Source organism: Larus michahellis, chromosome 11 (assembly GCF_964199755.1).
Source record: "Larus michahellis chromosome 11, bLarMic1.1, whole genome shotgun sequence".
NCBI classification, from domain to species: Eukaryota; Metazoa; Chordata; class Aves; order Charadriiformes; family Laridae; genus Larus; species Larus michahellis.
The window spans coordinates 13,935,029-13,948,254 of NC_133906.1; the positions used below are offsets into that span (position 1 = coordinate 13,935,029).

Below are 13,226 nucleotides of genomic sequence, written 5' to 3' on the forward strand. Positions count from 1 at the left end.
TGACTTTCCCACTGTCGCGTTAGCTCTCGCTATATTCGGCGAGCTGTGTATTCTTGTTTTCTCTTTCTCATCACACTCTTTTCCACAGCTTTAGTAAGGTGGCTGAAGATCTGTTTTCCATTCCTCCCTTCCTGGAAGGGCATTTAGCTGCGGTTATGAAAGGAAGAGACATTTCTGTCAGCAGCTTCCTTCCAGCACAAAATAACCTCCTTCGTGCATTGTGTGACCAAGAAAAATGATGCCCCCCACTATCCAGAAATTGTCTCTCCTACTGGGCAGGCTGTGTGCAAACAATGGTCAACATTATTAAAGGAAATTAATTTTAGTTGTTGGCATGACAGTGTATTTTAAAGCTGTGGAAAGTTTTCCCTTTTAAGTCTGCATTTCCTCATGCGTATCACTTAGTCAAAATCTTACTGAGTTGAACTGATGTGTGGCTTTGTGACCGGCTCAGAAAGCGTGCAAGAAACTTTCAGCTTAAGTTGATTTTCCACAGCCTATTTGTTGTAAATCATCTACTGTGTTCCCCGTACTCCTTTCAGGCTTCCCCAGCACGTGAGCAGAGAGCCATAAATACAAGAGTTCTTTACTGCACAATAAAACTTTGTATTGTGTATGCAGAAGGGCCAGAGTAATTTTGTCCAGACATCAGTCAGCCCGGCATTTCCTATCTTCTAACTGCTGTGTCTGGTAACCTCAGAAGTTACCTAATGCATTTGCGGTATTTATAAGTTCTTTTGTTTGTTTTTTTTTTTTAAAAAGCTATAAAATGGAAGTCCAAATAATACAATGTTATAAGACTTTTTAAATAGTTCTTTATGTTCCCTTGTTTAAATACACTTTGACTATATATGATCAACTTTAATTGCAAGGTGAAATACAGGGCTTTCTTCCAGGCTTCCATATTTTTAATTATGTCCTATCCAGATCCCTCACAAATGTGATTAGAATCCATTAAGGTGAAGCTGAATACGATTCTAAGCTTGCCCACGATTATTTGCACGTTATGATACTAGTGTTAGCTCTGTACCTGCTTGTCAGTGCAGTCAGGACTGAAAGTCTTTCTGATTTGTTGGTCGCGACATTTTACATTTATTTCTGTGCTGTGTTTTTAATTTACATATGGACTTAGTTATCAATAGGACAATATGTACAGTAAGTGGACTATTACATGTGGTAAATATTATATTCAGAAATGTAATTTCCCAAACGTGCAAATTTTACTACCTCTAATATGCTAATGTGCAATAACAAACACTTGTGGATATTTTATGTTCAGTTTTTATGTGAGCTGGTAAATATGACCTACGGAATTGGTTTGTTTCCAAGCTGTCAGTGCCGGAGGTTGTGCCCTTTTTGCCAGATGCTCCTTGGCTATTTTTTGTTTGAGTTTTTAATATTTAACCCCTTTCCTCAGTTGATTGCACTCTACTTTGGTCTTGAGTGACCTTTATTTTGCAGCAATGAAGGCCCAAAGAGTTGAGCTGTAGCAGTGTTTCCATATTAGATGCATTAAATATGTGCATCTTCTGTTATGCATGGTAAAATTATTGTTATTAAGTGTAGATGAAATGCCAGACTGGAACAGGCCATGGGTGCATCTTATGCTCTTTGTCTTTGACTCATCGCTTGTCTCTGTGTTTCAGAGGAAAGGGAACCCCCTATAATTAAATTTGAAAGTAGCTGATTTTCGCTTGCTTTTTTTGATTTGGTTGCTTGACAAAGAAAATCAATACTTTATCTTAAAGTATTATTCCTCAGCTTTAGAATTAGATTTTCACAACAGCAGAAAGTTGAAACCAAAACCGGCCTTCAAGGGCTTGACATTTATTCAGAATGAGTCCTTCAATAGGAGATCTGCAACAGATTTAAAAATAACAATCATAACATTTGGCTGTAGTAATTTGCAGTGGCCTTACTTCAAGATTTCATGATGCTGGCAGACCTGTTATTTCCTAGAGCCATTAACATGTATGCTTATATTTCCATGGAGCTGCTGGGTCATACTGCCTGATTTTAAAGTCCAGTTTTTCCAGTACCGCCTAGAGTGCACCCAGGCAGTATGATATCCTGGCAGGTAAAGATGGAAATTTCTCTGAGACCCGTCTAATGATCAGATTTTGCCCTGTCATATGAACACTAACAAACCTTGCAATTGTATCCTCATTTTTATAACTGTGATTGCTACTTTTAGTCATCCCCTGTCTTTCTTGCACTGATAGCAGATTTCAGAGGTTAATAGTATGTCTGTTAAAGTACCATCATCTTAATTGAGAGTGCTTGAGAAGAGCTAAAAATTGAAAAGTGTTATAAGTGTGTTGCCTTTTGGCTGATTAGCATTTCCTTGTTCCTGCCCTTGTTCTGCGGACTAGCGTGAGCAGAAACGTCAAGCGGGCATTTTCATATCACTCTTTACTGCTGGTAGGAATCCGTGGTGTGGACACCCTGTCCTTGGTTGTGCTCTGAGCTCACTGTCCGACGCTGGGGAAAATATTTAGATATATTCTAAGCCTGTGAAGGAATCTGGGTGAGGATCCTGGTTGTTCAGAGCTTGGATAAGGGATATGGAGAGATATGGCACTTAGCATTTTCCAAGCACAAGGTTATTTCGGTGACTGGTTTTAGGGACCTTTTGGAAGGATTTCTCCGAGGAAGGAGTTATTAGTTACCATGCACCTCAAAGGAAATGCGTTGCCCTCTTGCACGGTACCAAAGTACTTCACCTTGAGCCTGAGCTCTGTGAGTAAGTGGTCATGATATTGTAAATTATTCAAGGCAAGGCACAAATGGAGAACCAGCACTAATATTCTGCTAGCCTAGAGATGAAACAGCCCTTGATAAAGGGACAGTAATCTCAGTCATTAAAAGTATACAAATAAGATGACTGTCAGCTGAGCAGTCATCTTCAGTTGATTGCCCTGAGTAACTTTTTAATTTCAGGTTTTTGTTTGCAGTATTTGATCTAGCCTGTGATGTGGCATAGTGACATTCCTCCTTTGTATTTAGCCAGTATGCCTTACAGCAAGCTCTCACCAACCGAGGGGCAGGAATTGCACAGCTTAAGCCTGGCACCACGATGCTACAGCTCTTTGCTGGTACCATCACAGAAGCAACAGGGAAAGATGCATCAAATATAAAATACCATCTCGGGATATGTTATAAATCAGTCTTTGTCAAGAAAGCACTGGTCCAGCTTGGCTCCGAAGCACAGTCTATATAAGATCTCCAGTGAACTTGTGATTCTTCTTGTGAAGCAGACACAAGGTTTAGGTTCTTATTCAGTAAAGAGTGTTACCACACCCCCTGTAGCTGAGTTAGGTTTGTTGGATGATTTTAGTGGCTTAGCTCACAGCCAATGTGAAGATCACTTGCTATGCTAGCATTACCTTTATTGAACTGTTCAACTTAGTGTATTCAACAGTTTTATAGCAAGATATTTTGCATGTTTATCTTTTAAGTAAAGAATATTTTCCTTAGTTCCGTGTTACTTTAATAGGAGTGTGCTTCTAAAATGCTTAAAACCAAGTGTTGGTGGGGTTTTTTTGCAGGGTTCTCGGTGCTCCTCAGATGCTAACATGCTTGGAGAGATGATGTTTGGCTCTGTGGCCATGAGTTACAAGGGCTCCACGTTGAAAATTCACCAGATCCGGTAAGTTTAAGTTTTTTACTGATGTACTTTTCAGAAGACTTACTCCTTAATGCTAATACGTAATGAATTGAATGCCACAAGTGCAGAGTAAAAGGAGTTTCTGGGTTTGCTTTAAAGTTGTTCTGATGTCAATTTTGACACCAAAGGCTGTTTAGGTCTATAAAATCTGGAGGGTTGTGAAATGGAAAGCAAAGCTTGTCGTGGCACCGTGTGTCTGACTGACATCTTCCTTCTTGTCCTCTAGCTCACCTCCTCAGCTCATGCTCAGCAAGGTTTTCACAGCTCGCACTGGAAGCAGCATCTACGGAAGTCTGAATACGTGAGTCCATTGCAAATTGTATCTATTGCACATAAGCAGATGAGTGTAAAGAACACAGAAGACTTTTTTTGGACCCTTTCTCTAGAAAAATAATTCATTGTTCCCTGATTTGTTACATCCTGTCACTGACGTCCACCTTTCCCTTGCCGTTGTCTTCACCTCAGTTTGCTTTAAGCAAATGAATGAAACATTCCTTTAATGCTGATATAGTGAAGCTTGATATTGTAAGGTACATAAGTACCTGCAACCACCAAAGGAGAAGGGATGAGGACAGAACACTGGAGTTGGGGAATGCAGTCCGAGATGACGAAAAAGGTGTTGCAAAAACATCTGGCTTCAGAGGGTTCGATATTTAGTTTTCTGTGTATTAAGTGACCCACTGAGAATGTGGCTTAGGCTATGAAAGCTTTTTCTAGTGGAAGCCTGTGTTCTTATCTTGTCCATTCCATTTGGATTATAGTGAGGTGACGCTATATTCTACTGCAATGCAAATCACTGTTTTTGTTGTATCTTTATGTTTGTTACAGGTTGCAGGACAGTCTTGAGTTCATTAATCAAGACAGCAATACATTAAAGCCTGACCACAGTACAATTATGAATGGGCTTCTTGGGAATATAGGTAATTACAAACAGATTTTATTTTCTGGTATTTTTAACCGAGTAATCATAGATTCTAGAATATGAAAGTCTTCCAAATAGAATAAAATAAAAAAAAAAAAAAGCTAAAGACATAACAGAAAATTAATGTTGGTAGTGTTTGGAGGTGAATAAATGAGAGAGTTCAAGGAATTAGCAGTGGTTCAGTATATACAGCTGTATATGTGTATATAAAATACATAACAGAAATATTTAGATATACAAGTTTAAATACAGAAAATGTTGGAAAATAACAGTCTGTAGAACTTGTAAGCAGCATATCTCAGATCAGACAGGATTGATTCTGCCTGGCTCAGTTCCCCAGTTTTATTTTCATTAATAATTTTCATTCTGTTCCGTACTCTGGGCGTGTGTGGCCACGTGTTTCCTACTAGTGTACATAAACCTTGCACAGTTGTGCTGGAGTTTTTGATCAGATTAGACAGAATATCTTTTTGTTCTCTGCTCTTTCTCTGTCTGATGGCGGAAGCTAAGCAGTCTTGAAAAACCATCTGGCATCTTTGGTTCTCAGCCTTCATGGAAGTGCTGTGGATGAAGGCTCCAAGAACAGATAAGAGAAAGGGTGGAAGGTTTTGGCATTTCCCTTGGGGGGCAGTTGAGCTGATAGTAAAGATCCTGTACTTCAGTGGTTGGTCGTCCAGTGTAGCAGCCTGATGAGCTTTTTAGCACGTCCTCCCTTTCCATTGGTTTAGACTGTTGACTTTCCAAGCAAACGTCTGTTGTAGTAGGTGGAATTAGGGGCTTCTTTTTATGTTTGCTTTACAGAATATTGCTGTATGTAAAATACACTTTTCTAGGGTTGGAAGTAAGGAATAAATTACTTTAACCGGATTTCTGGCTTTGATGTGGTCCTAATTCTTGTTGGGTGTGTTTACTTCTCTCCTTCACACTGACATTGATAAGACTACACCTAAGCATGGGCTTAAATGCTTTTCAGGCGCAAAAACTGTATACCTCATTAAAATCATTCCCAATAGTCTATTTATAACGGAAGCCAATTAAAGCCGTAAGAACCTATTATATACTAAATGCTTCCTGAATTTACTAAGTCAGGAAAATTATTAAGAAAAATGCATCTTTTTATTCAGTATTACTTTCAGACTTCAGTTGTGATTTTTCACAGTGCATGATGAATGAGGTGCCCGACCTAAGAGGGAGGAACTCACTTCATCTGCTTTTAGGATTTTGCTGCGGTTTGCACTTGGCAAAAGTTTGCTGTCTCACCAGTGTCATCTAAACTGCAAATTCAAATTCAGATAATGCAACTATTAGGCATGGACTCGATATGATTTAGGTGTAGCCAGGGCCACGTCCATCTGTGTCTGGCTGTGTGAGGGTGACTCTTCCCCACCACCTTTCAACGAGGGGTAGGCACCTCAGCGCAAGGGCGTGCAACAAGAAGTGCCAAGATTGCCTGCTAGAAGAGGATGCTGAAACTTTCTTTGTTATTGAGCCGCACAAGTTTGCAGTCGGTTTGACACTGTTTGTTTACAGTTCCTGTTTCAGCGCCGGGGGAACCATGGGTAAAGGAGGGAAAGAAGTTAATCTGTAACTGCAGCATTTCTCACAACTCTGTTCAATGGCAAAGACCGCTCTGGGCTCACTGGCTCTCGCCAGCCTGTGATAGGAGAAGGCTCTATGTGTTTTGGTTGGGAGCTATTTACAAGCTGCTTTTTTTAGATACGATGGTTAAAAAAAAAAAAAAGGGAAAAAAGAAAGAAAAGCAGCACTGGTCATGTTCTTTAATGACTGAAGACCTAAGAGAATGGGAGGGAGCTTTGTTGAGGTGCAGCTTTCATGTTTTGTGTAATCAGAAAACTTTGAGTGAGCAGTAGCTTCAAATTTAGGAGAGGGACTGGCAATTAACTCATTAAAAATACCCATGCATTTTTCCTGGCTCCGTGTACGGTAAATACACTCTTTCTCTGGTATATCTACAAACCGGTATTACTTTTAAAATGGACTACCAAGACTGCTAACATTTATTTTTTATATGATCATTTCACTAAACTGATGTACTGACTGGTCTCAGAAAAGCTACTTTAGCCTATAGTTTTCTGTTGGTTCTACTAAGACGGATTTCTGCCTGCGTTTTTCCCCCTTTCTCCCATCATCTTCAGCGACTGTGTTCCTCGGCCACCCCACCAGTGTGGATGTTAAAACAAACATTGTACTCCACGATGAATCTCCTGTTTGTGATCAAGTTAGGCTTTGAGCCTGCATAAATTAATTATTTTTCAACTAAAAAAAAAAAAAGCCCTTGGAGAGAAACCCCACTCTTCTATGGGAGACAGTGTAAAGCTGGGTCTATTATTTAATTCTATAAATACTATATAGTTCAACTGTAAGCCATATCTTTCAATCGACGTTCTTGTTAAGCGTTAAGAGCTGTTCTCCTGCATACGTTAGTCTGCCTTTATGTTGGCTTATATCTTCTCCCTGCCCTGGCCCCATCCCTACAGACTGTTCTGCTTTACTAACCTCATTCTTTCATGTGTATTTTACGTTTTGCCATGTAGGTCTTTCACAGCTTTGCAGCCCCAGGCGGGCATTCTCAGAGCAAGGTCCGCTCCGCCTGATCCGGAGCGCCTCTTTCTTTGCAGGTTTGCAGTGTGCTGTGTGCTGTGCTGTGTGGCTAGTCTAGCTGGTGTGACAAAACCGTGTGGAATTGTAGTTTAGCCCTGGAAATAAGATTTTTATTTTTAAAATACAAAAATGGACGGTGATGTTTGCGCTCTTACCTTTTTGGGTATGTGCTTTAAATCCCCAGAGGACAACAGACATATTTTAATACTCCTCCTTGGGGTTGGTTGGTTGTGTTGTGTTGTTTTGTTTTGGAAATTTATATATTGAATGGTGGATTTCATATTTCTGGAAATAATATTTCACAATAGTGTTGAGCTATTTTGATCTGGACTTATTTCAACCAAACTGTAAAAACTAAAGCTAACCTAGGTTCATTTAAAATGGACATGTCTTGCTTTTAGTGGCTGGGTCTTATTTCCATGGCTGAGTAGCTTTATTTCACACACATATGTGTAAAATATATCACATTTCAAGACTGTTGAGCCTGAGACACTTTTGATCTTGTGTATATGCAGACTGTGAATCTGGACAGCTTATGGCTTAGTTGAACAACCAATGCACTGCTCACAATTTAAAAGTATTTTCTTCAAGACAGCATTGTAAAATCCTTTTAAAATTATATATATAATACCTAAGAAAACTGGTCTATGGAAGAAGTCCTGTTTATATTGGGCTTTGGTGGGGTTTTTGTCTGTACACTAAGTACTACCCATGTGACCAACATCCTTTTGCTACATTAAAATTTCATTGAAAAATATCTGTGCAGAGAAACAAAGTGTACTAGTTTTAGTTTGTACTAAAATAGGTGTATGAACTTCAGAAAAATACATACAAGCTTTTCAGATAAGTGTTTTGGCTTGTTCAGCTAAGCAGCCTTTCTTGGTGATGGCCTTGTGCAGTGCTGTTGATCTGAATTAATGAGCATGTTTTTGTTTCATTAATTACATGGAGATCTGCAAACAAGAAAGGAACTGTATATTCCCCTGCTAATTGGTATTCCTTGTTTTACAGTTCATAGCAACCCTATGGATATGCCTGGGAGGGAGCAGAATGAGGACAGAGACAGCGGTATAGCAAGATCTGGTAATGTCAGTTACATGTGTTAACCCCGTAGACTCCAAAAATATGCAGTAATATTCGTCACTGAGATGTCTAGACATCATCACATAGTTTTTCCTCTGCTGAAATGTGATTGTTCTGTTTTGTTATATATAAGCATTAATGCATACCTATATGTCTACGTGCAAATGTTGTAGGCGTCAAGAGTATTGCATTAGGAACCTCAAAGAGGTAATCTGAACAGCAGTTCAGTTTATTTAAGCATGCTGCAAATAAGCAAGCCAAATTAAATATTGAAATGAGTTTGCAGCATTTCTAAATGATACTTGTTGTCATCTCCTTTCCAAATTGAGGAGGATGGTAATGTTAAAACATGAATTCGCCTCCACAACACTCCTCTCCTCCCCCCAAATTCAGGATATTGGGCATGTAGGGTTAGGATTGGAAAGGCTGTTAAAGGACGTGATTAACGTTACTCCTTTCCACAAAGAATTTATTTCCCGATACTCAGGGTTGATGAGCACGGTGCAGCCTGTATGTTGCTTATTATGTAAAGCTGCAGGACTGTCCCACCCTTGTAGTGCTGGTATATCTTGTTAATGTTATTATAAACTGGTTATTTTTAGATAAGAAACATAGATAAGCAACAGAGAAGGCACTTGACAACCAACTGCAGTTTATCTTGAGGGGCTTCGTTTAATTGCTGGTATTATTTTCCAAATGCTCTTTCTTCTAGAGAGATTTTTATTTATTCCTCTTATTATTGCAGCATCTCTTAGCAGTCTGCTCATCACTCCGTTTCCATCTCCGGGCTCTTCGTTTAACAAAAGCTGTGCTAGCAGTTACCAGCGGCGTTGGCGTCGCAGTCAGACTACCAGCTTGGAGAATGGGGTCTTCCCTCGATGGTGAGCTGGGAATGAAAATGCTGGTTGCTGCCCATAAATTTTCCACCGTTGTCAGCTTGATTCTGCTCTTGCATACGTACATCTGCTCTTGCTGTTGCTTTCTGTGGGGTATTTACAGAGGTGTAAGTCAGGCTGCACTTCAGCGCCTGATCTTTTTTAGTATCTGTTTTCTTGGTGACATTCGTTGTTTTGCACTAACTAGAAAGCCTTCAGCAAAATGTAAACCTGTAGGCTGTACTTTTGAGGATAAGAAGCCCTAAAATCCCACTCAAAACACAAATTCTTGGCAGAGATGCGAGAGAACTAGAATACCATATTCTAATCCCACAAACACTTTGAGTCTGGTTCCAGCTTTTGTGACTGCAGGATCAATTAATGAGTGCTTGTAAAAAATTGCAAAGTGGATGTTATCAAAGGTGATGATTTGACAACACGTGCCAACAAAAGTTGTTTATTGGAGTTAAATGTTCAAGAATTTAATTACACGGGAAACCAACGTACAACTTTAAGCAGTGGATTACATTAACCTTCTATTTTTTCCGTGCTTCAAGGTCCATGGATGAAAGCTTTAACTTGTCAGATGACAGCTCTGGTCCCAGCCCAGGAATTGTTAGGAAGAAAAAGATAGCAATTGGAGTTATTTTTTCACTCTCAAGAGACGAAGATGAAAACAACAAATTTAATGAGTTCTTCTTCTCACACTTTCCTCTTTTTGAGAGTCACATGAACAAACTGAAGAGTGCAATAGAACAGGTAAACACAGTTTCTTTGGATTCTTGCACTTGTATTGCTGCATGTTCCCCCCAGCTGTCAGATTTAATTTCTAACTCTTGTTACTAGTTCACAAAAGTGGGATCGACTTGCTGTTGGGTATTGGAATTGCACCAGAGAAGAGCTTTGCTCCACAACATCTTTGATGAGGTTTCTTATTGCTAGCAAAAGCACAACACAGGGTGAGGACACAGTACGCTGCGTTACGCTACAGGGGTTGCTGAAAGCCAGAACAGCCACTGGGCTGTGTCAGCTCCCAGCAAGCCCTGGATCAGCCAAGGGGGAAAGGTGCTTTTAAGGCCACCTCTACCTCCTGGTTTCAGCTGTGTCTGAGTCTAGCAAATCGCAGGGTAAGAACCCATCTCTAGGCTATTCCAGACCGTAAATAAATAGCGAGCTTTTTTTATTTTCCTTTATTTTACCCCCTGATTCTGATGTGTAGGAAATTTTCAAAGATTGAAGTTTCATATATGCAGTTAGATTTGCTTCAAATCTCTCTTCTAGGAAATGCTTAATGTTTACTTTGCCGCTGCAATGAAAATTTTGACCGCTTTTATGCCTTGAATGATGAAAAGCACAGAAGAAGCAGAGGCTGCAAATGCATGTGCCTCACCTATCGTTCCTCAGATATGAAAGCTGGCACTTGTACCATCGTTTTATCACTTAAAAAAAAATTATTTGCATGACTAGTTGCATGAAAGATAAAGTCAAACACATGACTTTGTTTTCCATTTTCTGTGCTTCTGTAGCTATGTGTTACTTATCTGTTTAATGATTGTTTTCAAGGCTATGAAAATGAGTCGTAGATCAGCTGATGCCAGTCAGCGGAGTTTGGCATATAACAGAATTGTTGATGCCCTTAATGAATTCAGGTGAGCAGTTTGTCTCCTATCTTTTGTGTCTGTTTCTTCAAAAGCATTCAAGTCTGTTTTAAAAGGATCTTCGCCTTAGTGCAGGATAGTAATTTATAATGTCTAAAGTCTTCTGCAAAAGCAAGTACTAAAAAGGTATTGATGGTAGCAAGCCATTATAATCTCTTTGTTTAGATTTTTGCCAAGTGTGTATATCCATCAGAGCTTCATCTGAACAGGACTTAGATGATCAAGGTTTTCTGTGCTTTAGGCGGTAATGAAGCTCCAGCAACCTCTTAAATTGTCTTTTATGGCCCGTTTAGAGGGGGAAAAGAATTGCAAAGCCACATTAGGGAAATCCTCCTCTAGGGTATATTTTCCTGATGTGTAAGCAAAGCAAGACCTTTACCCGGCTCTAAATTCTACTCTAAAGACATTTCAGATAACCGGCTACTAAGAAAGAGGACTATCTTTTTCACACAGTAAAATGCAGTACTGTAATCTCTTGCTATCAGTACCTGCAGAGCGTCCCTATTCAACAGTTAATATACAAAGTAACACAGATAAGCACATCCCTGGCATTTAACTGTATTTTCTTTCCATAGTTTAAGTCATGGGGAGGGAATTAAGATGAAATCCGTCTGTTTCAAGTGATTCATCTCCTCTCCGATGGGAGTGGCAGGGTGCTTCCTTTTACAACCAGTGTAGAGCTACTTTTTAAGGACAGTATAGAAGATAGTGCTCTGATGTTGTAAAAAGAAAATCCGGACATCAGGATGTATTTTATCAAACAGTGAAGGATCATGAGGGCTCACTCATTTTTCTACAATTCCACTTACTACCTGAATGCCGTGGATTAGGTGGTGGTGCAGGATGAAGGCACAGTATATTTTATTTTTATTTTTTAGAACCTCACCTCCTGGCAGTTGCAAGGGAGGGCAAAGGATATGTTTGGTAGGGACAGGAGGCAGGGAAGAGCGAGCACGTGGGCCTGCGGTGAGGGTGGATGGGGATAAGCAGTGCCAAGAAAAGGAGCGGAGGGAGCTCGTGACTGCTGGGAGCCGCCGATCCTGCCCAGGGGCCCGAGACGAGTTTGGCAACTCCAAGCAGCCACGGTGGTTCCTCCGCTCCCCCAGCTCTGCTCTCCCTCTCCTCCCCGTTCTCACCCAGAGCCACTTCTCTGCATTTCTGCCCCCTGATAACACCACCTCCCCGGCTGTTTTCCCAAAATTTCCCCCAAAACATTCCCCCTCAAGATACATTCAGTGGACTTTGCCTGTTCTCCTTTGTCCTTCCAAGTTAAACAGTTCCAGAGTGGTGGGGAGGGGCACGTATCCCGAGTCAAACGTAGGAAAAATAACCCTGAAAACACAAGCCAGGTCCCCCTTGCTAGCTTTTTCCTCCTTGGAGGGCAGCTCGGCGGTGCTGAGCTGGGGTGGGACGAGGATGGCTGCTCTGCTGGGGCTGCGGAGGAAAATACTGGCCCCCCGGACATGGGAGGATTGGCACTCCCCCAGCCGAGCCGCCGTAAGACGGATCATTCACATGACACAGCCATTGCGCAACCAGCACTGGAAGCATGTGTCTAACTACCAGTTTTATGCAGAGGTTCCCATGGTGATATAAATATTACTCTTTAATAGTGTAACAAGGTAAATTAAATCCAGTTTAATTTCATATAAATGAGTTTCCTGGGGCAGCAGACTTTGTCAGTTCTGCTTTTGGTTGGGGTTTTTTTGGTTGGTTTTTTTTTTTTTTTTTTAAGCGAACGCATTCAGAGACACGCAGGAGTCGGTGCCCCCAGCCCGGGCCGGTCCTGCAGAAGGTCCTCATGCCTCCTTGGTGTCTTGGGCTGTCAGTTCATGCAGCCATCGAGAAAAGCATTTCTGTAACATGTAAGAGCCACTTGCTTTTCAGACCAATGCAATATCTGTCTACTAAGAAAAAAAAAAAGGGTGTATTTAAATACTGAAGGCTGAATGCAAAGATGCTTTGGCACAGGTTCAGCAAACCCATTTAGGCCACTATTATCTCTTCAGGCGTCTGCTTTCCCACTGAAGTCACGGGGAAGTCAGGAGCTCGAGTCCTTTGCTGAACCTGAGACTTGTGTTGATTCCTGCCCTCTTAGCAAATTGTGCTGGAGGGAAGAAGGGTGCTGACTTCAGTGGGTTGGTGTTTCTAAAACGTAATCCTCTGCTGGTTTAACTCATTGCAGCCTGTCTTTTTGATTATTTTTTTAGGAGAATTATTTTTTGTTTTAAAACCCAGACTTTCAGAGGTTTTCAAGTGTTGCTGGTGATGAGAATAACCTCAAATCACTGGGGCATGGGGGACCAGCTCCACGTGGCGGTGCTGATCAGAGAAGGGAGGAGGGGGGGTGAGGGTTGTTACGGTAACCTGTCACCCAAAAGTCCCCCTCTGCAGGGACG

At 40.9% G+C, this 13,226-nt stretch overlaps 1 protein-coding gene across 4 annotated transcripts in view; it reads left to right on the plus strand.

The window, feature by feature from the left end:
- FNIP1 (folliculin interacting protein 1) overlaps positions 1-13,226 on the plus strand; it is a 69,394-nt gene that overhangs the window by 39,963 nt on the left and 16,205 nt on the right. For 3 of the 4 annotated variants that reach the window (XR_012589457.1, XM_074603613.1, XM_074603614.1), the window contains exons 4-11: positions 3,549-3,649; positions 3,894-3,968; positions 4,496-4,587; positions 7,145-7,228; positions 8,223-8,294; positions 9,040-9,175; positions 9,727-9,928; positions 10,733-10,818. Coding sequence is in view for 3 of the 4 variants with exons in the window: in XM_074603613.1 (XP_074459714.1) it covers positions 3,549-3,649; positions 3,894-3,968; positions 4,496-4,587; positions 7,145-7,228; positions 8,223-8,294; positions 9,040-9,175; positions 9,727-9,928; positions 10,733-10,818 (848 nt within the window). In the remaining variant the exon portion in view is untranslated. The remainder of the gene's footprint in view (positions 1-3,548; positions 3,650-3,893; positions 3,969-4,495; positions 4,588-7,144; positions 7,229-8,222; positions 8,295-9,039; positions 9,176-9,726; positions 9,929-10,732; positions 10,819-13,226) is intronic. The other variant, XM_074603615.1, reaches the window with a different exon arrangement.